This window comes from Lagopus muta, chromosome 1 (assembly GCF_023343835.1).
Source record: "Lagopus muta isolate bLagMut1 chromosome 1, bLagMut1 primary, whole genome shotgun sequence".
Taxonomy (NCBI): Eukaryota; Metazoa; Chordata; class Aves; order Galliformes; family Phasianidae; genus Lagopus; species Lagopus muta.
The window spans coordinates 171,108,280-171,135,652 of record NC_064433.1 but is presented as its reverse complement, the minus strand read 5'-3'; the positions used below and the strand labels follow the sequence as shown (position 1 = coordinate 171,135,652).

Sequence of the window (27,373 nt, the reverse complement as noted above, 5' to 3'; positions counted from 1 at the left end):
AACAGCAATTAAAGGTTTTGTTGTTTTGCTTTTGCCTAACTAATTGAATTAGCTTTGTAGAAAATAAATGTGATTTATTCTTATAATCATCTAGCTTTGCTTCACTAACAAAACACTAAAAAGGTCTACCCTTCCCCATCTCTTTCAACATTTTAGAAAGTAGTTGACACAACCTAATCAAACCACATTCTGTATTTGGTAAAAATACTCAAAATATTTCTGCTTTATAGGCCAAGCTGCAGGATTCATCATGCTAGAGTATCATGTTCACCCATAGAGATGATGATTTAAAATAATTTGTTAAATTTCCAAACACTAAAAAAGAAATAAAAGCCATTAAAATATAAATTAGCAAACACTATTTTTCTGATTTATAATGCTTTGCAGTGGCAAGATTCACTACAGTGCGTTTTGCATTACTCAGCTATCAAACTTCTGTAAACAATTCCTTAGCAGAGCAATTGGGGCAAAGAAACAAAATAAAAGACAATTGTGGGGCAACTAAACAAATAAAGTAGGCGACAAATGGATGAGGACAGAGGCATCGTTTCTTGCTTCTAAGCTTTGAAGTCATTAGCATGGAGGGTCTGAGCAGTAATTCTCATGGACAAGCGTGCTGGCAGTCCATTCGAAAGGAACAAGGTTTCAGCTAGTCTATACAGAACATACCTGCAGTTCAGATGAGCAATGGGTATGTGATGTTTTAGTTGTGGGAGAGCTGTTGCAGTATTATTGCTTAAAAATGAAAATAATAATAAAAAAGCTGACTATGTTAGCTGATGACCGAGAAAATCCAAGAAAAGCATGAGGAACAACTTGCTTCCATGTTGAGGAAATTTAGGGTTGGAAAGAGTAAAGAAAAATATGAGAGAGGCACAGCTTGAAATTTTAAGTACTTATACCAAGTAACTTTGAGAGAGTACCCATTCTGCTGTACAAACAGTTCACACCTGTGAGCCAGATTGCATGCGCTGAACTAAGTTTACTTCATGCTGATTTAACTCACCACTGGAGGGGCTGAGCTGAGAAACATGAAAGTGGAAACAGTACAAGAAAGTGTACATGTGCACTCACACCACCTGCAATTCATGGAAGCTGGGAATGAACACTGAGTAATTTGATATGGGAATGGTTATGCTTAATGTGTCACTTATTTTTAGTGACCGTTTGGAGCATTGACATTGCCATGAGTAATAAAGAAAAGCTTACAGACACAGGCAGATGTATCAAAAATGTAAAGGATGTGCACTATTTAATGGTATTAGTATGAATAATCTTGTAAAACACTGAATATATTCTGTGTGCATATATCTCTAATGCACATGTTTATCTCTAGACAAAAAATACAAACATATGTGATGTATGCTATGCTGAGGATGCCATCAAAACTTCAGTAAAGCTGGGCAAATGTTTGGTCAGCTTAGCTTCAGAAGCTCCAACACATTATAACCTGGAACATCCAAACTGCAGCTGCAGTGTGTGACAGAAGGCAGCAAGGAGCTCTATTAACTCTCTATCCAATTATGTCCTTCTGTCTGGAGGGAAGCAGCCTGCAATCTGCATGTAGTTTTGGCATGGAACAGTACTGTGTTGATGCTCAGCTAAATATGCAGTGGCTAGACTAGAATCAACTCCAAAGGTAGCATTTTTCAGCAAGAAGTGAGTCATTATAGCTCTCTTTGATGTCTTCAAAGAAGAGAAGCTAAGGTTGCCATATGGGTTCGCTGTTACAGTTTTGAAGTAATTTCCATTCATTGTAAAGTGCTGCTGTCCTGCTACAACTTCTGTGCTGCCTCAATCCATGTGATGATTCTGCTGCCAAGTAAAATGCCATGGTCCCATAGTTCAAATACTGAATCTGCATGCATCAATGTTAGGTACAACAACCTTCTGACAAAATGTGAAAGTGTGCATACTGTTGTATCTCCTAGGGCTATTAAATAACAATGTGACTCACAAGGAGAATCAGTGGCAGAATACCAAATTATGTTTATATTAATAGTTAGAGCTACCTAAACTGATCCTCTCTGGTTTCTTTTGGTGGCATGCCCTAAACACACACAGTCTTGAGGGCACATATTTAAGTGTTTCAGCTGTGTATTTCAGATGCTTACTGCTATGACAGAAACTCCAGCTGCTGTGCTGTTCGGTTTAGGGCCTGTGTTGAAATGCTTCTTTATCTTCCCAGCTACTGATAGCTGATGTTCGTTCTCTGGAAGGCCATCGTCCTGTGAAGAAACAAAGTAAAACAAAACTTCAGAGAGAAAAGGCAAAATAAAGGAATTGTCAGGTGATTCTGACAGCACCTCCCAATACAGAAAAGAAATGTTATAAAAATATTGAGTCAGTCATTGTCTCAGATCAATGTAAAGTATTTACAGGATGAGCATCCTGTTATGTAACAAACCAGCCTGTCTCTTCTTTACAAAACATCTTTCTCACAAGCTTTAGGTAAATCAAATTAATAATGATCATTAAATATTTTATTATTCTTTCTACTAGGCTTTGACTACCACTGACTGGTTACTCGTAGGTGCATCAAAGCATGATAAGCTCAGGCCTGTTCATTCTTCTGTTTACTCCTCAAATGTGTTTAAAGATAGTGAACTTAAACACAGAAAGAACCCAAGAGATTACAGAAACCAGAAGTTTCTGGCTTGGTGGGACACAAAGAAAGATTTCTTAATGCCCTGTGAAACATCAAGCTCAGAAGTGCTGTGATTTGACTTAAATTCAGTCTTTTGATACATGAAAAGAAGGAAAAAATTCTGTAACTATGTGAAGGGAATATTTTAAATCTTGAGAGAGCTTGATATCGGCACGCACTGGGGATTTGTCAAAATCGAACCTCAGACAAGGAACATTAGGAAGAATTTCTCACAGAAAGAGTGGTGAGGCATTGGAACAGACTGCCCAGGGAGGTCATGGAGTTATTGGTCCTGGAAGACTTCAAGAAACGTGGATATGTGGCACTGAGGGACATGGTTAGTGGGCAATACTGGTGGGAGGTGGACAGTTGGCATAGGTGATCTTAGAGGTCTTTTCCAACCTTAATGATTCTGTGATTCTATGATTTCCAGAAGCCCTGTGAAATACCAAGTTCAGGAGCGATTTGACTAAATTCTACCTCTTAATACAAGAAAAAAAGGAAGATTTACTGTAGCAATGTGAGGGGAAGACTTTAAATCTTGAGAAAGTTTGATACAAGCATGCACCGGTTATTTGTCAAAATCTAGCTTGAGACAAGGCACTTTCTAAGCTCTGCCTATGGCATCCCCAGCCAGCCACAGCCTAAGTGCACATGGGAATTATTTTAGCAGCCATCAAGGTGACGTGCTGAGGGACTGTGGGTTGGGTGAGAGCTCCAGCTGTGGCTCAGTGAGCCCCAGGGAGAGGCAATACAGGCAGAGAGGAAACTGAGACATGCCCTAGCCCAGGCCTGTGGTGCAAGTGAGTCCAGGCCTTCATGAACATCAGGATGTACCACTGAGGCATGACCCACACCATGGGTTGGTTTAGGGCATCTAGTATGCATCTTCCTGCACAGGCAGAAAAGTGGGGCAGGGCTGAAGCCAGCTGTGGTGGCCTTGTTTTCCTTGCCAAAACACACATTTTATCAACTTGAGCAAAAATGAGGGAAAAGTGAGCAGAGGGCTACAGGGCCAAGCTGAGGCTGCCATGTTCTGCTGCCGTGTGCATCAGCTGCGTGAGGGACCTAGCCCAGAAGCTGGGCACCATGCTCCTAGACAACAGCTGAGAGCTCCTGCTCCTGGAATACCCATCTGCTGTCCTCCACATGGAAGCACAACCCTAGAAAAAAGAAAGGAGTCTGCAGTTTGCCCAAGTCAGCAGGTTGAATTGAAGCCCAAAGAAGGAGCTTTTTAGAAATGGCAGACGAGGCCTGTGTGACTGATTGAGCAGGAAAGAGGGAACCAGCAGGAGTGGCAGCTGAAAAAGCCATGGCTGATGAGAACTCCAGGAAGCAGAATAAGGATTTCAGGCAACAATATGCAGAATATGCAGGATATCAGGTGTCTGCCCATCCATGGATCTGATATCCATCCATGGATCTGATATCCCTCCACTACTGCTTCATATATGCAGCTATCAGCAGCTTAGAAAATTCTTGAAAGTCCACTTAAAGCACAATTCTACCAAGGTACATAGAAATGAGAGACAAGATCAGAACACAGAGAGATTTCAGACTTCTTTTTTCTGCCTCTACAGCGACTCTAAGTGCTCTTAAAGAGTTACACAATCACTGCAGTAAATCACCATCCCTGTGAGCACATGGGAACTTTAGGGAGGTTGGTTTGCGTTTGTAATTTATTTAGTTTGGGGAGTTTGTGTTTAGAGATCCCTCACTCACCTCTTAACAAAATGTTTCAGCTGGAGAAATATGGTCAAGTGCACACAGCTGCAAAACAAAACAATGCAACCCAGTAGCTGATAATTGTCCAGCACTGGGGAGTTTTGGCTTGGTGCATATGAGCCCTAAAAATAACCTGCTTTCCACCGACCTTGCCTTTCCCAGAAGAAAGCCTATAAAGTGATCTTTTTTTTCATTGGAGGGAAAAGAAAAAATCATTCTCTTGGCTTTCTGGACAATGAAAGCCTGCCAAGGTTTCATGTTGTCTTGTCAAAAGCCTAAATTACAGTGAAGACAACAGTTACCAAGACTGGGGTAATATTTTATTTGTGAAGCACCACACCCACTGTTCCAGTGGCAACGAGTCAGAGATACATACTCTGGGATCCAGTTTTCAGAAGAAAACTTCAGCTCAGTTTAAGAGATAGCATAGGTATGCACAGGAATTATTCTACCATTATTAAATTGTTCAGCTAATGCAGGTGCCACCCAATGTCTACCAGAGATCTTTATTCCAAAGCACTTTGTAAACAAGCTAGTATATATTAGCTGGCTCCCGGAGTCACTTCAGCCAGCAATAATATAATGGATAGATATTGAGTGTGAGAGATGACAGCTGTTTAACTACATATAAAAAAAAGCTGCTCTGCAGTTTCAAAAGGCAGAAAGTAAGAAAAAGCAACCAAATAACACATCAGATTCAGAGAATCAGCAGAGTGAATTGTAGAACTAGAGAACAGGCTAAACATTCCTGACTAGAATTTCATCAGGTTGCTGTGATGGGAAGGATGCCAGCCCCCAGGGAGGTTAGCAGTGCTCCTTCCCCTGTCTTAACCTCCAGCTACATGAACTACTTATTGTAGTGGATTAGGACCACAGAATTTCATCTTAGCTGTAGCAGTCAGGACAAGAGCTATTAAAGATGACTTGTGATTTTTGTTGCTCAGTTCTGGGAACTTCAAAGGGTCGTGAATTTTTGAGAACGTGGAACTGCTGATGATCTGAAAGAAGTGCTGTCCTGAGAAGCTGAGCAGCCAAAATCCTCTGGCAGCTTCTAAAGTCTGGTCCAGAATTTGAGTTTTCACCTGGATGCTCTTAACTGCCTGGGTTCTTCAGATTATTTTTTTCATCAGACTATGCAAAATCTCTATTTGCAAGAATTAAGAAAATAAATAAAAAAAACAAATGGACTATATTGGCATCATTTGAGTCATTAACAAACATTCTTACCGTATTTGCACTGTTTTATATGCAGGAGACACTGTCACCCAAAGAAAAAAAAAAAAGACTAAACAGTGTTCAGGACTCCCACTGCCCGACACACTCAGATGCATTCCTCAAGCTGGTCACAAGAGGTTTTCTTTCCAGGTCTGAATGCATCAGATGAAGAGGTCATTATATAAATAAAAGCAGAAAAGTAGAGCAAATAAAAGTGCAGGAAATAAAAGCAGAAAAGTAGAGCAAATAAAAGTGCAGGAAAAGCTTTTTGACTCTGTTTCCTTCAAGGATTGCAAGGAGATTTTTCTCCGGTTAGTGCCCTAGGATGTGACCAAAAGGTACAGCAGCTGCTGAATAAGAAACAGCATTTTAAATAAAATTTCTTACAAATGTTAAGCTTGTTACTATTTACTGCTTGGTTATTCATTTCTTTTACATTGAAATCTCTAAGGCAGACCTGGTTAAGGATACATACAAAGGCTACAGTTTCTCTAATTCTTCTTAGGCTATTGTGTGCCACCTTCCTCCTCCAGTAACAGCACAGCACATTTCATATTGATTATTTTAACAGAGAAGGGCTTACAGAATTCAGTCCATACCTTTCATATTCAGTGCTCAATATTCAGTGTACAAAATAAATTAGAAAATATTTAGACATCAAAAACAGAGTAGGTGTGTCCCATAACTTGCCACTGCTGTACTGCAGGTTATATAGTGTTACCAATGTTTAAAACATCAGATCTCAAGCTTCCAGCCACCCTTACAATTCTTAGGTTTTGCACAGAATTCCATCAGGTAAAAGAAAGAGCTGGGGTCCCAGTATGGGAAGTATAAACTGATGGATTTGTTTCCAGGTCTAAGTGTACTGCATTTGAGAGACAAATTCAAACAAACTAAATTGAGGGGGCAAAGAACTGCTGCTGAATTGCATTTTGAATTCAAGATCTCCATCTGTGGCAGTGGCAAGGAGCCAACATCTTTTCAGGTTTTGTTTTTTTGAATTGAAAACAGCTGGGATATTATTGACATAGGAACTGCTTAGCTGGCCTGACACTGACCATAAAAAGTTTTGCAGTTTCCAAGAGGATTCCTGCTATTTTTATAGCAAAAACTGAAACTGAAATGAGTGTTGGCTCCTATTGAAACTGTCAAAGTACATTCCAGGAATCTCAGCAATTTACCAAGTAATCACATAGTAAGCAGCTATAAAGTGGAACGGTTATTTACAATCTACAAAATGCTTTTATACGGTGTAAGCAGTTAGAACACTTCTATCAAAGGTTTGATCAAAGAGAGAAAAGGTTTCTTGGAATTGTCAAAGAAAACATATGCCTGCTTTTCAATCCAGTTGCTCTATCCAGTGCTTTATTTGCAACTTTACCTCTGTGTGAAGAGAACCAAAATAAGAAAAGGAAAAATAAAGTCCTTAAAGAACTATTTCAACAGGTTAACTAGGGAAGTTTTATGTGTTAGATGGAAACTCCAGGTGCCTTTTGCCCTCTGGAAAGGAGACAATATTGTAAGAATGTTGCAGAAAATTGCCCAGGCAATTAGGACACATGCATCACAGGTAGGCTGTGTGATGCCCACAACTGGCCAAGAGATGGTACTGGAATGAGAGGCTGGATGTGACACCAGTACATCCTTCTGCCTCTGCATGCAAGAAGCCTTCCCTTGCCACATACTTTTCAGACCCTCTGAGGGAAGTGTCCTTTTTCATAAAAGCATTTAAGCACCTGTTTCAACTCAGTCATGTTTTTAATTCTCCTGAAGCGAACTAGGACTTTAATGCCATCTATGTAGTTAATTTTATTCCTAACACTAAGCATTTCCATGTGGCATGCACTGAAATAGGAGCAACCTTCGGAATGTGCTCAAACACTTTCCAGAACTGGTCCCAGTGCTAGCCCTTTTCCTTCTAGAAAAATATATCTGCAGAATCCATACGAGAATTCAAAAGAGGTTTTGATCTGTGTCACCAGCTATCATGAGTGAAGACAAAATATTGACTCATCTCAGTTCCTAAGAGCAACACTTGGACAGAAGAGACCTCTTGTAAGTTGGACAGAACTATCCTAGAATACCTGCTTCAGTTACTGGTGGATGGAACAGCTACAGGGTTTGATTGCAAAGAATCAGCATAAAACTGCAAGATGTGCAGCAGAGCAAAACCAAAGGTGATTGAGACTATCCAGCTTCCAGTTCTATGTGCCCTCCTTATACACAGTATTTCATGATTAGTGCACCAAAATCACTGTTCACAAAAAAACACAGTTAAGGAAGGCAAGTAGAACTTGAATTTTCCTTGGTATATCTTTCAGTTTCTGCCAACCAAGTATTTAAGAGCTTTGTGACCCAGAAATTTTATCCAGACTGCAGCATTTAACAAGCACCAATGGGATCACCTTCCAAAAATGTATCAACCTCTCTTTTGAATCCATTTATACTTGGTCTCCAAGGCACCTCTGGCAAAGGGATCCACATGTAACTCACTGCACAGAAACCCAGGAATTCATCAGGATGCTTTGGTAGTGAGAACGTGGGGTTGGCTACAGGAGCTCTGCAGTTCTGGAAGACTTCAGCCACTTGCTCCTTACCCTTCTTCCCAGTCCCCCTTGCTGAAACCATTAGGAAGCACAGGGAGCACACCATCATCTGCACACCACAGTCACAAAAAATGGCACTTCTTGATGCACCTTGCTGAAATCACTTCCTAAGATACACTGTTGTATAACTGAAGCAAAAACAAAAACAAAAACAAAGCATCTGGAGAGAGCACAAAGCTCACAAAAAGGAAAATTGGTGGCCAGATCCTCATGTTGTATAAATAAAAGACTCCTCAACAGCCTCAGCAGAAGTATGCAGACTGACACAGCGGGTGACCTGGCCTCTCTGCAGGTTCTGACCACCTCCCGTCTCTTCCTGAACAGCAAGACAGAAATCCCCATCCACCATTCTCCCGTGGAGATAGAGACACTTCAGTTACCAAAAGTCATTATAAACTGTGACAGAACACCATGTCCAAGGACAGAACCTGACACCAAGGAAAATTAATATTTCAGCTGCTTGAATGTCATCTTTAAAATGAAAAGATTTTCATCACACACTATCGTAGATCCTTCTGCTCTTTGTACACAGCAGAAGTGGTCTGCCAGATAATATCATTTATAATAAAAGTCATTTTAAATGGTTTGGTCAAGCAGGTAGCCTCCAGGACTAACGAATATAAACACTTCAGTGACCGCCACTATTGTAGGCTACGTGGAGGACACTTCTCAAGAAAAAAGATTAGCCTCTGAGGTTACTGTATCTGTGAATTATTAGAATAATCTTTCATTGCAATAAATCGTTTGGATACAGCAGCTCAGGGAATCTGTTAACAGGACAAAATATTATTCTAGTGAGAACTGCACAGAACTTTAAGAAAGGAAAATGAAACACTATTTCTTCCTTCTTTTTTTTCTTTTTTTTCCTCTCCCAGTCCCACTTGTATTTCTGCCTTCTTCAATCTTCTTTCCTGAATTTGACTCTGGACTTTCTCTGATTTTTATTTTTCTTCCCAACCAAATATTTTAAGACATATTAAATAGTCTGAAATAATTAGCAAATATTAAGTAGGGTCCCTGTCTCAATATGAATTAGAGACAAATCTCTTTATTCTCTGCCAGATTTATCCATATACCACTTCACTGATTATCACTTTTATGGCAAATGTCCAGTCACTACGAGATAAGCCAGGATGCATAAATAGCTATTTCATGGTAACTCAGATTAAACAGATATGGCTGCACATAAATACGTGTATATTTCAATGTCAGAAGTTAAACATGATGCTAAAGGTTTCCCTGTTTCATGCTGGATCAAGTGGGCTTAACACCATTGACTATATTTCAATAGCTCTTAATCACGACTGTCAGATTTTTGAGTCCATTTCATTTCAGGAAAGCAAAATGTGCCTCTGAACCCACAAGCTGATTGTTAGAGGTGTAAATTTGTCAAGTGTGGTTGAGATATGCTGAAAACCTGACCCAAAATATTTCAGAGAAGAGGGAGGCTGAGCATGCATAAAACAGTGAATACTCCATGATACACGATATACCACAGCAGCTTGTAACCTAGCTCATTTCCAGTTAAATGTGTGGTATTTTTTGTAACATGATGGCTCCAAAAGGGCATAGAAAGGATGTGACAAAGAGGAGCTCAAAGGTGGAAAATTACAGACAGCATCTATAAGCCTGAAAAATACTTACATTAACCCATGGATGTTCAAGAACTTGCAAGGCTGAGAATCGCAGATCTACATCTACTTGAAGCATCATTGTGATAAGCTCCTGAGAAATGGAACACTGGGTCAAACACAGTTTTTGAAGAACAAAGCCATGGATTTAATTCACTGAAGTACTCTTCAGCTGATTATAGAAGAGTGCTCAAAGATGGAATGAAATACCAACTTCAGAAATGTATTAACATGTATTAACTATGAACTTCTGAACTTCAAGCTGAACTTTTAAATCAGTATCTAACAGTACCTTGAAAAGCAAGAAGAAAGTTCTGAGTTACAGTTCTGTAGCCACTGTATAAAAGAAAAGCATTTAATACATAATATACAAAACAGATGGTTGCCTGAAATTAGGTTAGCTTCCCATTAAGAAAATGTCAATTCCTCTGTAGGAAAAAAAGCCAGCAGATTTAGAATTTTAAGATCTTGTATAAATGACATAGAAGATATTTAATGTAACACGGTAATACATTATTTTTTCAGGCTCTGATTTCCTATGCCATTACCTAGTTTTCAACTAGCATGCAAATGAACACATAATTCCAACACTGAATGGGGTGCACAGAAAATAGGACTGCAGCATAACTGCAAACAAAGGGTTATCACCAAAGACCAAAATGAATAATTTTTAGCAACAAGGAGAAGAAGTTAAATGAATAGATTAATTTTTCAAAATAGAAAATTCAGTATGAACTATTTGGAAGAAGAAGTTTCAAAGGAAAACACTATTGGCAAAAGACTTGCACAATTCTCATTATTGATGGCCCTGGATACGGTCCTGGGCACCCACCCTGCTCTGGTTGTCCCTGCTTGAGTAGGGGCTGGGCTGGGTGACCTCCAGAGGTCCTTCTCATTCTGCAGATATGCAATAAAGGCTGCTACAAAACAATTACATGGACTAGCTAGGGGACTTCCAACTCTATGACTGAATTTCATTAATTAACAAACTAGAATACCAGACTGATCACCATGCACACATCCACAAAAGAAAGATGTTACTAGCACTGAAGAATTGAGATTCAGAACTTAGAATGCTACTTCATTACTTACATTCACTTCCAAATTTCAAAATGTTTTGCATTAAACACACTGAAAGAAATAGGAAGACACTTCTTTTCTGGATTTGTCTTACAGACTTTAGAAGCAAACTTGCAGAACACTCATGTATTAGGGAAACTGAGCAGGTAACTACGTGTTGACCAAAAACCAAATAGTTTTTATTTGTGGTTATTTTTTAATGTACATATGTACTGTATTTCTCTATGTGTATTTGTATGTCACTGTAGTAAATTTCTGATCCCTAGAAAGTCTGTGAGGGAAACTGTTTCCCCAGATCCATCAGGATCTGTATCTGTTAAGTGTTGTACCTGCTTTAGCACATACCAAGCTCTAATACTTCCCTGTCTTGTGTCAAGAGGCTACCCATGAACCGGTGGACAGAAGAAGTCCGTATTTCATACCATGCTGACAACAATGAGTTACAGACAATGCTTGGCCTGGTTCACTGACAGAAAGAAATGACAGATACATCATTTAATGGCATTAATAAGGGAAAATAGCTTCCCTGTAACATTATTTTATCATATTCAAAGGCTCCAAGTTGGAACCTCGTCCATATCATAAATGCATACACAGTCCCAGGGAACTTCCAACCTAAGGAGGACAGATGCAACCAACTTACTCATAATTATTTCTTGGTCAGTAAAGGGTGCTGGTGTCTCTGCTGTATGAAACATCATAAAGAGGTAGGGTCCATTGCAGGACCTCCTAAACTAACAGACAGCAATCAAATGACAATTCATTCTTGGTAGCACAGAAGAATTTACAGATGTAGCAGGAGATGTATAAGAGATGTCAAATACAGCATGCTGAAAGGACAACAGTCATTATTATCTCAAGCATTGGGAAGAATACTGGAGAAGCAGTGCCATTAGCGACATAAACCTACCTTTGCAGAGTCAGAAACATTGTCCCAATATGGAGATGGAAAATCCACCTGTCCCATCAAAATCTGATCAAAAAGTACTTCTTGGTCATCTCCACTTCTGGAAAATAAAAAACAAAAACAACAAAACCCACAAAGGCATTATTTCCAGAGCTGGTTTTAAGAAGGTTCTTGAAACTGCTTTTAATTGGATGTTCCTTAGCGTGCTTTAGGAAGCTGTTTATTCTTCCTAAGCATGCAGGCACAGATGTGAATGCTGAGGTCAATAAAACAAAGCTCATTTCGCACTTTTTAGGACGGTCAACCACTTTGCAATTGCTCTGAGGGGGAGAAAAGATCTGGCATGCCATTAAGTGGTTTACATTTTATCAATCTTTTACAAATCACAAAATAAGCTGCATTTTGTCCATGAAAGATTTTTATTTCACTATGTATTTTAAACATCAGGCAAAGACACCCAGAACCCATAGTGGAGGACCTTGCTTTGTAACATAATTAAGTTTAAACTAAAATAAACAAACACAAGACAGAGTGAAGTCACAAACATTTATGGGATTTGTGAAAATCACTATGCACAGCATGGGAAAAACCAAACCCTATAAGCAGAAAACTTGTTTAATGCAGAAGCAGCACAGGGACCGATTCACAGAGCAAGGATGGTTGAAGGGATCATTCCATACCCACGGAATGGAGGAAAACCACAGAGCAGGATATAAGTAATCACGCCCGCTGCCCAGATGTCCACCTTCAAGCCATACCTATAAGTGTGAGAGATATGGTTAGAGAAATCTGATGTCCAGGAACTACAGTACAAGAACAGAGAAAACATTTTCAGAATCATTTTAAACTGAGACTGAGGTTTAGATTAGATATTAGGAGGAAGTTCTTCACACAGAGGGTGGTGATGCACTGGAACAGGTTGCCCAAGGAGGCTGTGGATGCCCCATCCCTGGAGGCATTCAAGGCCAGGCTGGATGTGGCTCTGGGCAGCCTGGTCTGCTGGTTGGTGACCCTGCACATAGCAGGGGGGTTGAAACCAGATGATCATTGCGGTCCTTTTCAATCCACGCCATTCTATGATTCTATGATTCTACACAGTTCTACAGTTCTACAGTGCTACGGTTCTATGATTCTATGGATTGTTAACAAGTTCTTACATATTTTTACCTGCTCTTTCGCTATATTCTATCTACTGACCTATTCTAATTTTGCTTTCCTTTCTTTTGTTTTTCATTTACATCTTAAAACTATATCAGATAAGAATTTGTAAATGTCCAGAAGACAATATGCTTAACTAGACAGTGACCTCTACCAACAGAAAGCCTACAGTGATGAAAAGATGGCCACAGGCTGCTCAAACCAGCAGATATTTATTGATGGAACAAAGAAAAGGACAGTGTTTGACAACAAAATAAAATTAAGTAAACAGTATCTAATAATCTCTGGAGTTAGTATGAGAATTAATTCTATAGTATGTGCAATTGGCTAGTTAGTAACTTAATGCTGAGAAGTTTGAGGCTAACAACAAAGCAACCTGCTATAATTACAAATTCAACACTGCTTTGAACTGGTTTTGGCAAGATAGCTTCCAGAGGTCCCTTCTGACTGAGATGTCCTATGCGGTATGATACAGCATCACATCCAAGCAAAAGCATCATAGAAATCCTAGCTGCAAGAACTCATACCTGGTACAATGTCGAGAACACATTCTACTGCAAACAGAACAATGAATTCTCACTAGAATCAATTTACCCAGTTTCAGCAATGATTTCTGGAGCTACATATGTTGGGGTCCCACAGACAGTGTATAGAGGTCCATCCACAATGGTTGCTAGGCCAAAGTCCCCTAACTTCAGGGACTTGCTTCCATCTTGGTGTTCATATACCTAAATCAGGAACAAAATTCAAATGTTTAAAAGAGTTCTACCAAGGGAACTACTATATGATTTATTAACTGCCTGAAAAATTCCTTTTAATTTGCAGTCTTCATTTTCTTCCTTGCACGCAACACACTCAGCAGAAAGTTTTGAAAATTCAGACAAATAGGACAATTTTCTACAATGTTTGGGGAAGACTCACCTTGCTACCTAGCTAACAAAGGATGTATTACCTCTCATTAAAAACAAAAGTACAAAAGCAAAGGTCTGACCTTCCAGCCAAAGTGTTCCCACTGATAGCCAATTCCAATACCAATACCAATACCAATACCAATAGTGCAGGTATTTTGAGTTTTTGAGTCTTACCTATAAAGAGTTTAAAGGCTCACATGGGGATTTCATGTTTTTAGATAACACAACAGTGATCAACAACACAACTGATAGTAACAACAGATGCACACCCGCAACAGTCCTCTCCTTGCATGACGGCCTAACACCAGTCTCCCAGCAGTATGTGTTCCCACCATCATCAGCGGACATACGCTGGGCTGATAATGAGAACACCTAAAAATCTGCCCTTAAAACACACGTGGTCTTCAGAGAACATGATATTTTGGGGGTTTGCATGGGTGTGAAGGGCGATTAAGAAACAAGAAAAGCTAGAAACTTCATTAAAAAATACACATTTGAAAATCTAGCACAATGCAAAAGAACAAACACAAACCTACAAACACTGAAAACATGCAGAAAATGCTTAAACCAGACTGAAACTAATCTAAATTACACACTGCACTATGAATCTGTCTTTAACCCGACTATTACTTTGGGTTTTTGCTGCCTGTTTTGAAACTGTCTATGATGCATGTTAATGCTATTTACCATCACACCTTAGAAAGTGGAAAGGGTCTTGGGAGTGCTTCTTAAAGCATAGATACATCACGTTATTATTTTGCAATCCAAATTAAAGCTCCATACAGTCTGGCTTGCCCAGTGATACCATGAAAACAATCACCAGTAATGCCTGAGAAAATGAGAATATATCACACTTCACGATCAAAAACAACATCACCCTTAATACCCATCTCAGTCAGTCCTGCATCAAATATCAAACTTGTCTGCAAGTTTTTGCAGAGCAAAATTTTCTTAAGTAATTCAGTGCTTTCTGCAATGGACCCTTGAATGGTTCACTTAGTGCAAAAATGAAATACTTGACTCTATTATAAAATAAAATAAAATCCCATAGCTAAGCATCTCCTTTGTTACTGTTCGTCATTTGTGGGTTCGAGAGGAACTCCCCCTCTGTCCTGAATCACCACTACCATACAATACAGTCACAAGTTGACATTTAGAATGCACAGAATTCTTTTATTTATGTTATTTTCAACAATAAAACTGAATCTTTAAAAGGACCAACATTTTGATATAGATTCATATTTCTTCGCTGCTAAACCAGAAGAAAGATGGGCTTGGAGAAAAAAAAAGAAAAGCAATTATGGTTTTATTAAAAACACAGATTGTTAAATACATCTGGTTCCTGAAACTAAAGAAAGTGCTCCTTGAAATGGCTGTAATAAATCTAATTTCAACAACAGTTTTAATTAAAGGCTAGAGACTAGAGCTTTAAATATTCACTTGCTGAAAAATGTAAAGTGTTCACTTAGAACATTAAGAGCTGAATTCAGTCTAATTAGCATATCCTATTGTAATTCATGCTCTGAGTTGTGCTGACCTACTGATCATCTGTAAGGTTCCTCCATTAACAGTCTGAACCTTATATATACCAGAAATTATTTATGGAAAAGGCTTGTTTGGCAATATTTACCAATGGAGGAAGTTTGGTACTGTGCATTTTCTTGTACTTTGCTCCACCTGTCTTCAGGAACTACTTTCCTTGGAAAGCTACTTCACTTGACTTGTAAAACCAAACAAAGTAACTTTTGCTTACCCTGTTATAACTCCATATAAAAAGGATTCCATCTTAAAGCTGTGGTATGTTCCTTGCCAGTCAAGGAATGTGAAAGATAATTTAATGCTTGTGTTATTCAGAACAAACGCTATATATGTTCTACTGCATTTAAATACCAAAGGGCAATTAAAGAAATGGGAATTAGTGCAAATTACCCTCTATGTAGTGCTTTCACTGTTTTAACTAAGCAGTAAAACTGTGTAATTGTACAACACTAATTGAATGCAGCCACACATAATTGTGTACCACCATATGTATCCTATTACTATAAAGACTGTCAGTATTTTCTAAGCTGCTCTTGTGATCACTGCAGATGGCAACAGTCAGAGAAGTTGTTCTCTAGGGTTTATTATATGGCTATAAAGACATCCCCATGACTTGACAAAATAAACGTGCTAAATAGCAGCAATTATGAAAAATGTTCCAATTAAAGCATGGAAGGCACCCTCCAGAGAATAAAAATGTGCATGTTGGTAAAAAATCACAGATAACCAGCATACCCTAAAATCTTGGACACTGATTGTTAGGCCAGCTTATAAGCATTTTATAAATTCCAAGAAAATAACTCCAATGGCAGACTGGTGATACAAGAAGTACCACCCCATGTAGCAGGTAAGAAGGTCAAAGTAGGGCCTAAGAAATACATAAGCCCATGGGCAGCCAATGCCAGAGACAGAGTCAGAACCCAACTAACCCTGGCTCAAAAGCTGTCTTCCAAAACAATTCATTTCTTTCAAAGACGTGATAAACCTTAGAAAATTTGTTAGTCAAATGCTGGCTGTTATGGTTATGACGTTGTAAAGAGTGAAGTACTGCACACTCACTGCACAGTATCAATTGCAATGTAGTACCTATGCATACATACCACACAGGAAAAATCCTCGTAAGCAATTTGGCTACAGTGGAAAACAACATGATTATCCACGGTAGTGGGCATTTCCAGAGATGGCTGGGCTGGAAGATTTTATTCTCTCTTTGTTGTCCCCACCTCCTGTCAACTTTCTTCTCATTCCCATAAGTTTCATTCTGCTGCTGCCAGGAATTTAGAGACATCTCAAGACAATCCCCTGCACCAAGACATTACTGCACCTCCCTTGTCAAAGTGTTAATGAATGCTGACGTGTGACTGCCATAACCTCTGCATGCAGCCACCTGTGAACACCAAGGGCTGCTAAAGGAGTATCAATCACTGGTTTCTAACTAGATTTCTGCACAAGTTTTTAGCAGTTTCTGCAAAATTAGGCCAGACTACTTCCTCAGCCAGAGCTATGGAGGTATCTACTGCTAGACGAGCCTCAACTATAAAAATCCAATTCCCTGGAATTCTGTCAAGATCTACCTGAGTCAGCTTTCCCATAAAACCTTCTCAGCCTCGAGCAGTGCTAAACACACGGCAGACAGCACAGGGATGAGGGAACTGACATTCTAGGTCTTGTTAACATTGTTCTATGCTTGTAGAAGAATTGGGATATCTTCCTACTGGAACATGCCAGACGTAATTAAGAGAAATTAATTCATTGGAAGAAATGAAATGAAATCAGCTTGAGAACACAACTTCTGCATTCAAGAAAACAAAAACTCAGGAGGACTAGCCATCAGGGCATTGTTTTCATTGTCTTCAGTGGATAACGCTCATATAGATTCAGTGAGAAAAAGGAAAACTCAAAGAAATGTCTATAGTGTTCTATAGGATTATTTGGCAGAGAAGGATTTAGAAGTGTCATCCTGGTTCTGCTCTGACATAGCACATGATTTGGGCACAACATTTATACAATCTTGGTAAAACTGAGCTGCTGCTAATTGCTTAAGCAGCTGCAGACATACAGAGTGGTCTATCGGGGACACCACTCCTTTGTATTTATGTGAAGTCTGAGATTACACAGCAGCTCACTAAAAGTTCACTTCTAGTGATCACTAAAATCATCCTGTTGCTGCGTCCTGGGGAACAGTCTAGACATACCAACTGATGTTAGGGGCTTTTTTGTGTTAGTTGTTAATCTTAGGAGAGCTTTACAATGCTAAGATTAAAACTAAATGACTTAAAAGCCTGAAATAAACTTGGGGCATATCTGGAAGGAGAGAAAAATGCAGACCGACTCTCACACACTTCTAAGTTATCAACAATACTGAAAGCTGAATTTTCACTCACCAAGAGGTTCTCCGGCTTGATATCCCTGTGAACGATGTTCAGGCTGTGAAGATATTTGATGGCACTGGCCAGATTGTAAAGCATCCCACTGGCATCCCGCTCTGTGTATTTGTTGGTGGAAGTAATAGCATCAAAAAGATCTCCTCCCTGGAGCAAAATGACCACAGCATATAAGTAACATTATTTGTGTAATGACTGAAAAAAAAAAAATTGAGGGAACGTCAGTGAGTATTATTTGTTGAGGAGAAGGAGGAGAAGCAGTTTTCTTGCTTTACGCAATGTAATGACACCTCCCATGGCGGCAGCTGAACGTATCGCTAATTCAGTACCATTTGCCACCGCTCAGTTGGACAGCCATGGGGCTGGAGTCTCCACTGCAAACTGTTCCCACCTGATGCTGCTCCTGTAACATGTTCAGTGCTTGCCAACCTTTTTATTCTGGGTCCCTGTTGCAAATTTCTGGCATGCCTACATACCTGCCTGTCATGATGCTGCATACCAGCTCTTGCCATTTTTATTATAATTACAAACAGGCTGACACCACATTTTTGTGTAAAGCCTGACTAAGCCCCAGAAAGATGAAGAAACTCTGAATAACACTCAGATCAGCTACCTGCCAGTATATATGGCAAAATTATACTGTAAGACATTTTAGGATTTACATCAATAGTTCACCTTAGCTATAAATATAGATGGCAACTTGTACCATTTCCAGGTCGACATGCTGTCTAATTCAGCTGAAAGTTACTGCTGATGAAAGAAAAATGAGAAAAAGAAGAAATGAAGGAATATTAAGTGGAAGTCCACAAAGCAGGACTTGAGGCAGCCATTGCAGTTGGATGACTCTGTCAGGGCTGAGATGGCAAGCAGGAATAGGAATGTGTGAGTGTTTGGAGAAAGACTGAAAAAAAATAGTTTTAAAGTAGAGATTAAGGTGGAAGTGTGATGGAACAGAGGAAAAAACAAATATCTTTTGAGACGCATTACTCATTTCTGGCCTTTGGCCAAAACCAAAGCAGCACCATAAAGGAAACAACAACAAGAATAGGGAATGGATAATTCTGCAAAAAGAATGCAAAAAATGCTGCTGCAGTCACAACATCAGGAGAAAAAATACACCACAGAAAACTGCACTGTGAAGAAATGGAAGGGACTTTTTGAGGGCAATGGAAAAGTCACAGCTTTTGCCAACTCTCATGATTTTATCATCAACCTCGAGATATTTGGTGGCTTTTTTAAGGCTCAGCTGCAGGTTACTAAAGCATTGCTTTCACTCAGAGAAATAAGGAACAAGGAGAAATGAAAATAATATTTCCAGAAATCAAGGCTACGAAGAAAAAGGTAGGAAAAGGCAACCACTAAAGGCTTGAACCTGAGAAAACAGCCATTAGTTTTAAGTACAACACAAAACAAAAAATTAAAACTACTGAAAAATCAGCATTGTTGAGATGCAGCTGAAGACTGCCAGGGTGGGTTTATTCCCACCGCAGATGCCAAACTCCAGCTTTGGAAAGTGCTTGCAGCCAAAGACTGTCAAATCTGGACTGCATCAGAACCTCCTGCTCTGGCTGGTGACTGATGAAGATACATCAAGGTACATAGTGTGAAGGAAAAGGAGGAAGAAAAAGGCAAGTTAAACCAGATACAAGATTAGAGAGAAAGGCCAAATATTTGGCAAAAGTACAATACTATGGCATTACCTGATCCCTAAGTATTAGATATCAGCATGTGGCAAAATATGTGGGATAAATAATCTATCTTCCCTACGCTCCTTCCTGTGAAGCCCCTGTACCAGCTGCTTTTTAACATGAGGTCGTGGATTAGACAGATCTTTGGTCTTATCTAATATGTTCCAGATGCTCAGGAGAAGTGTTCATAACATCAGCAAAGGATCTGTCTCAAAACAAAGAAAACAGTCTGAGCTGAGATGTGAAGGACAAGAAGGAAAGAAGCTGAAACTTAGAAAGAGAAGGGAAGATTTCATTGTGAAGTCAGAAGAAAAAGAACAAATGTTCATGTGCAAGGAGAACTCAAACTCCAGATAAGAGAAGATGCAGAGTACATAGGCAGCCAAGCTAATCTGAAGCAGAATCATTTTCTCCAGCAAGTGAAGTTTCTCACCAGGTAGTCTGGAAAGAAAAGAAGGTATAGTTAGCCTGTGAGACTCTCTGCAGTTAAGAGAGAAGTGACATCCTGGAAAGAGTTAACACAGCTGACAGCTGTATCAGGCGGAATGTTTTTCAGACTTCCCCGTCCCTGAAGAGCACTTTACCCTGCAAGGTTCTGCTTAGCTGATTCACACAGCGGGTCCCTATCATTTATTCAGGCACAAGGGGTGAGCTCAGGCTGACATTTCAGTCTTAAATCCTGTGTTCAGGAGTGAAATCAGACCAGCACATCTGAATGCAGTTTTTATCATCTGTGCACATGAGGAAGTGTACTTGGAAGTACAGTAACCAATTATTTATTTATTACCTTGTTATGTAAATGATATAATCTATCTCTTTTTTTCTTTTCTGCAAAAGTGAAATCATATCCTGGAGCAGTAAAGGAAACTCTGTAATAAATCTTGCTTGTTAAATTGGCCAAACCCCTGTTAGGTTTGAATAACAATTTTGTTTCGCTGTGTAAAGAGGCAGCGTGCCAGAAGCCAGGACTTTGCTTCCTTTTACAAGCACCATTTGCAATGTGTTTATATTTGTATTTATGAAGTGCTTTTTCTTACACTTTACAAAGCAATGAATGCTCTAACTGCCACGAAGCGAGGGCGGTATTTGCAGCAGTCACTTATGTCAAGCATGTTACTACCAATTAATACAGGGTGGCATTAACCGAAACCGTGCTCTGCAGTATCAAGCCTTTTCTCCTTGAATTTCTTTCCTGTCTGTGAGTTTGATTTAAACTCAGCTCTTCAAAAGTCAGTCAATAACAGATGGTTAATCAGTTCTAACAGTGCACACTATGAAATGGTAACAGTCAGCAATTGGTGAATTAACAATTAATGTCTTCCCAGAAATACCTTCCCTGTTGCCCGTGGAATACAGCACGGCTTTTTTCCCCAATTAAATATTAAGGAATAGATGTTTGCTTCATAGAAAGCAAACTTCCCAGGAGTAGGATATTTCTTCTCGATTTCTTCTATTATTCCACATAAAAGTAAAGAGCATGAGAACAATGCTCTCTAGGATGCAAAAACTATATAATGTGTACAAAGCCCTTCTACTGCATATCTAAGACTACAGATATCTTACTATTTTCAGCAACCCTGAAGAGCAAAAAACAAAGAGTGCAAGAAAACAGATTTTTCCAGAAAATAACTGATAGTTTTCTTTGTATGATTTTTTTACAGTAATCGTTTTGAAAGAGTTTTTGGTCTCTTCCTCTCTTATTAAGCTGAGTAGGACTTTGATTAAAAATTCGCTGGGGATACAGTTTGAACATTTTTCAAGCATGAATAGCACAGCAGGTTGCACCCATAAAACCGGCTATGTGCTTAAGTCTTGGCATGTTAGACAAGGCACAGCTTTTACTTCTTAGCACACCTCATGGGGCCAAGATGAAAGATTGATTGATAGAGACTGAAGCGATGGCTACACTAGATTACAACATTGTGCAAGAGTACTCGAGGTACCCTCGAAGATGCAAGATGTCTTGAACACTGGTAAAAATATGCAGTAGCATGGATCTCAGTGAGCTCACTTACCATAACAAAGAGCAGTAATTATGATCAAAATAGTGATGGTTAATGCCAGCTGTGCTATTTTGCACTGCACTCACAACTGCTTTAGAGGGCTGTGCATATGGAGAAGGTGGGAAAATTCTTCTGGGAATGGCTGCATAGTGGCTTTCACAGTGTAAGAGTGTAAGCATTTTGCTTTTTTGGTAGGTTTTAACCTCTCCAACAGAGACTAAACAGAGACGCTGAGTACCCCATTCATTCCTTGTCACCAGCACATCCCAGTGTGCTTCCTCAGAGCTTGGAGGCAGTTGACAGCAGGGTTAGCTGGGCTGCAAGCTCCACAGCACCTCTCCAGACAAGCAGACCTTAGCCAGGCTCAAACCCATGAGGACAACACGGCCACCTCCTGAGCACCCAGGAGGATGGAGTGTAACCAGAGCTTTCTATGGATAACAAGCTTTCTCAGCCTGTTGCAAAAATAGAAATTATCTGCGGACATCCATCCATGGCCATGCCTGATGGCCCCTTGCCTGGCAGCACAGCAGCTTTACAGAGAGCAGGTAAGTGCAATGCTGCACTGGAAACCTGGCAGTGTCACTGCTGCTGCCAGACACCACAAGAGAGAAGAGACTGAACAAAATATGTTTAATTCTCCTTTCTCTCCTACTCAAGAAGTTCTTGAAGTAACACTTGGACTTGGGATCATCCTACCAAACCTCGCAGTGAGGGGCCTACATTAAGAGCATCCCACCTGCAACCAGTGCAAAGCACTGCAGAGAGCAGCCCTGCTTTCCAAAATCTCTCACCATCTCTGTTAATGCCTATTTCTCACCATAGATACAGAGGATGACTACAGAAGGTGATCATGCCTTTAATTCAAATGGAAGTGATCCAGGTCCCAGGGTTCATAGTACCTGCCTTGCTCTCAAGCGTTGAGCATACTTAGACACCAGATCTGCACACAAATGCTGCTGCACAGCAAGGGCTTCCTTATTGCAATGCTTTCCTTAAACACTTAAATCAGTAGATTTCCCAGGTGCGGGCCTGAAAGATTGTCCCAGGACAACTTGCTGATCAAGACACAGGAGAAGTGGATGCTAGAAAGATTTCCTTCTCAAATAGCTAAGGAAGGAAGGATTGCTACTTCCATTATGAATGTGAAAAGCAGGTGTATTCTGTTAAAATAAGCATGGAGGACAACATGTCCTCCATGATTTTCTGATCTTATTTGGATAATTTACTCAAAAGTATTTCACCACCTTTTATGCACAGTGACATACTGGTGTATTAGTATCAGAACCGAGAGCTAAATTCAGACCTCATACATTGTGTTTTTGACAGTATAAGGGCAAGAGATGACCTGGATGAAGTTTCAAAATCTAGTTTGAATAAATAAAATCTGGGAGTTACAATGAAGAAATAAATAGGGCTCCAAATATAAAATGCTGCATTTACTTTTCAGAACAGTCATGCTTTAAATAGGTTTTCTCCTTCACTTCCCCCACTTCCTGCAGCTGAAATTTAGGTTATTATCAAGGATGGAAACCTGACAATATGTTAATATAAATCAGTGGAGAAAACAGTCAAGTAATATTGTCTATATTTAGCATAGGTTCATAAAATTAAACTCTTTTATCAAATAATATAGTATTTTTGATGTTTACATCTTATCAGAGTGGGGGTACTTTCAGTTCATTTCATGGAAGATGCCTTTTGCTTAAGAGAAACTTTTAAAAGAGAGTACTTTTGGAGGAGTAAGTAAAACTGGTCATTTCCAATAGGGCATTTCTGAGCATGACAGAAAGGTAGATGTGTACGTATTTCAAAGCTGTAAAAAAATTTGACTGTGGGTTACACATCTTTCAGTAGGGCACTGGATGAGACCCATGCATTATAAGCATCATGACACAGTGCTATGATTCTGACTAAGCTTTAGTACCAGTACAATTTCTGAATAAGGTTAAGACAATCTTTAGCAAGCAGTTTAACTCCAAAACACTCACCTTTACAAGTTCCATGACAAGGTATAACTCAGTTGGCATGTCCATCTCCTCAATCAGAAGTACAATATTGGGATGCTTGACTCGTCTTAAAATGGACACCTCATTCTGGATCATGTGCTCCTGCCACACAAAAGAAATTTTCAATGACTACAGATTGGTGGGAAAACTTTTCACTTCCATGTACAGTGGAAAATGCAAAGAACACTGGGACCTGTGAGGGTTCTTCAGGGTTTGTTTAGAATGATTATTGATAGTGCCTCTGGCAATACAGAAGAGACTAATCTAGGAACATCATCAGTGTGATAACTAAAAAAAGAACTAAGAATACAGAAAATGAAACACAAGAAAAGACATTTCTGACACAGAAAAAAGGAAGCACGGAAGCTTTTAAATCTTCTTCTCCAATGCAAAAGCATTCCGCTAGTAATATGATTGCATTTTTTCAGGTAATTTTTTGTTATAAAATTCTAAAATGTAATAAATTCATTTTTTATAAAGCTGGCATCAGTTTGATTAGCCCACTGATACTGACCAGCGTTTTTACAATTAGTATTATTATTCTGCTGTTTTCTGTAGTATCTGGGATTAAGAAAGGTAGCAGACATAATTACAGAGGTCAAGAGTGAGAGGAGTGAGTGTACCCAGGCACAACCAATCAAATTAAATCAACACATGCATCTTGAAAGGCACCTTCAAGTTTTTAATACTGATACTCCAAGGGTCTCAAGATGGCTGGCTGGCAAAGGATTGAGCCAAGAAGATTGTAACTCTTGCCAGGAAGAAGATAAATATGAACAGTTTCCCAAACCAATCTCTCATAAAATGTTTCTTGAAAAAAAAAAAAAAAAAAAAAAAAGTTTTGGTCTCATTCAAAATTTTCACTTACTTTTCCTCTGCATTTACTTTTTTTGATTATCTTCAGAGCATACTCCCTACCGGTTGATCTGAGGAAAGAGAAAAGAAAAAAAAGTGATGTTCAATCACTGCATATTTTTCAAAGTCAAGCTTTTATCCATCATTTGAGCACATTATTAATCATCACTAGGCCGAGGCTAGAATTTTGTTCAAGTAGTTGTTTTATCAAAAAATGAAGCTCAGATTTGATTTTTTTTTGACATATAGACATTTCAATATTTTGAAGCAAAATCTTCATTTTTTCATTTTACAGTGGTTTCTCATCTTTCTTCTGCAGTTTTGTATAAAACTTGATATTATTTAGAGATCTCAGCCTTCTCAAAAACGGAAGGTTTGGTTCTCCATTAAGCAAAACATATGAGTGCAGAAAAGACTTGATTTTTCACCTTGTACATCTGCACTCATAACTGCTAAGATAAAAATCCTTGCAATAATGTATTCAGTAAATTTGTTATCTAGCAGAGTTAAATATGATGTTAATGAAACAGAATATGAAAGGTTCTGGTGACAATAAGTCATTATAGAGAATTGATTCAGATTAAGATCCAATTTCCTTTTGGGTGGTATTTTTTGGAAACTTTGTAATATTTATTGCTATTACATGCATATTTATTATAGAATACTAGCATAGAAAATGAAGCTTATAGACAAGTTCATAGAATCAATTTTCATTTCTTTATCAAGTTACAAACCTAATGTAAGGCTGTAAGTTTGAAAACAAGAAGTTCTGTTCGCAAGATCTAGTTTTACTATGAGGTTAAATGAAGAATGGGCAATATGGGGAAAAGCTGTCACTGAAACCCTTTTGTAATAAAAGTCAAAACAGTTTGCATAAGTCTATTTACATTGCACTTAGATGCATGTTTGGACCAAAACATAAATTAAAAAATGACCTCCCAAGATTAAGAGATGATATTTATCAAGGAGTACAATGATAAAGCAAAGGTTAGTGGCTTTAAACTAAAAGAGAGGAGATTTAGATTAGATATTAGGAAGAAATTCTTCATTACAAGGGCGATGAGGCACTGGCACAGACTGCCTAGAGAAGCTGTGAATGCTCCATCTCTGGAGGTGTTTAAGGCCAGGCTGGATGGGACTTTGGAAAATCTGCTCTGGTGGGTACTGTCCCTGCCCATGGGAAGGGGAGTGGAATTGGATGATTTGTAAGGTACTTTCCAATCAAAACCATTCCCTGATTCCATAACTTTTTAATTAAAAAAAAAAAAAAAGGTTAAATTGATAATTAATTCATTAAACTGATATGGAATTTAAATGGAGAATTGAATAGGTATGAAACTGTGCACAGCTTGTCAGCCAGGACAGGCAAAATGAGTTCTGGCTGGAAGTATTGCATTACCAAAATGACTGGGCATTTTCATTGCCATATTTAAACATGGAGGTATCTTCTGGCGGTGATGTAGGCACTAAGGGCCATGAAGACAGTAGCAAAGAGCATAAAAAAACAAACGTATGGTAGCTAGATATTCAAGTTTTGAGGTCAGCGGGAGAGCAAAGACAGTCTATAGACTGAGACGCCAATTAAATGAGTGCAAAAAGAATCACAGTGGATGCTGCTGTTCCTTGGAAAAGGAATACAACATGGTTTGAGCAAAGAAAAAATAAAACTTTTGTACTTCCCTACTAGAGGTCTTAATTCCATGTGTTGGTGCTTGGTGGCTACACACCAACTCAGAGAAAAGGACACACAGAGCTATCTGCACTATTTCTGGGCAATGAAAGGAGGTAGCAGAAGTTATATTAGAAATTAAGATATCTGCTGTCCAAATTCAGATAAAATACGCTCTCTTTCAGTAGGAGTGTCTTTCAAACTCCTTGGTTGCCCTAGGAATGCTTCCTTTCTGTCATGAGAAAGGAAATTGATGGTTTTTGTTGGCCATCAGAGACTACATGTACTCACAAACACTGAGAAATATGAGCTAGTGAGGAAATGTCAGAATTTGGAAGTATCTGAAAGTTAAAAATGAACACATATGAAAACACCACAGGACAAATTGCGCATACGATGGAGCAGATATATAATGAGCAGTTGACAACTCTGACTGCTCTCTGTTTTAGTAAAAATAAAATTAAAGTGAAGATAATGCAAATCCTTTCCCCTAAAAGCTGCAGAGCCACAGGCTGTCAGCAGCCCAGGAACCTCCATAACTTACAGATCTGCCAAAAAACATGCATGGCAGTGCCAGAAAGCCAAGTGAAATGGGCGTATCATATCACCTCTCACCTATTACTTAAGCTGAACAATAAAAAAGTGCACATGAAGCACAAAACACGTTACCACTGGACTAGAGTCTGGAAGCACAGCATTAGCACAGTGTGTAGCATTGGGCCTACAGTTCTTAGAAAGGCTCTGGGGCACACTCCCCAGTGCTTCAGCCTTTTGCTGAAAGGCTCAAAGTTCACAGAGAGATCCATTGTGCGAGAAGCAAAAATCTATCTTCGTTACTTTTGTGAGTGCATTATTTATGATGGTGTATGTGTGTGCACATCCAGGACCATAAAGAATGCGTGGAACGGCACGCAGAAATCGACACAATATTTTGAAGATCATTTTTGATTTCTGTTTGAATCGTTCACGGCAGGAAGAAAATGCCTTTGTATGCATTTCAAGGGGTGGAATGGCCAACCAGCTCACACAGCTATGGATAAGGCACATCCATGGGATCAGTGGAGATGTATAACAAGACTCATTCGTACTTGCTTAACACCTCGCAGTGCTATTCCTTTGAAGTCTAATGCACACAGGAACTGTACAACAGCAAAAAGTGGAAAAGACCTCTGTCCCAAGTATCACCCCATCAGTTATGGTTCTACAAGTGATGGGCAAATCAGATTTTGAACTGAGGTGTTTGTTGCTTAGAAAGACTGTGAAGAATGCTTTTGAAATTGTTTTACACACACTTTAATTTATTCTCTGAGCCTTGAATTTCACCTTCCACACAAGCAAGTGTATTC

General features: G+C 39.2%; 1 protein-coding gene across 4 annotated transcripts in view; it reads right to left on the bottom strand.

Annotated features, from left to right (window-relative positions):
- DCLK1 (doublecortin like kinase 1) overlaps nt 1–27,373 on the bottom strand; it is a 233,272-nt gene that overhangs the window by 16,382 nt on the left and 189,517 nt on the right. For all 4 annotated transcript variants that reach the window (XM_048948495.1, XM_048948485.1, XM_048948515.1 and 1 more), the window contains 8 exons: nt 24,372–24,429; nt 23,486–23,605; nt 17,804–17,950; nt 13,564–13,697; nt 12,492–12,569; nt 11,815–11,911; nt 9,838–9,918; nt 2,115–2,228 (listed from right to left, as the gene is read on the bottom strand). In XM_048948495.1, coding sequence (XP_048804452.1) covers nt 2,115–2,228; nt 9,838–9,918; nt 11,815–11,911; nt 12,492–12,569; nt 13,564–13,697; nt 17,804–17,950; nt 23,486–23,605; nt 24,372–24,429 — 829 coding nt within the window. The remainder of the gene's footprint in view (nt 1–2,114; nt 2,229–9,837; nt 9,919–11,814; nt 11,912–12,491; nt 12,570–13,563; nt 13,698–17,803; nt 17,951–23,485; nt 23,606–24,371; nt 24,430–27,373) is intronic.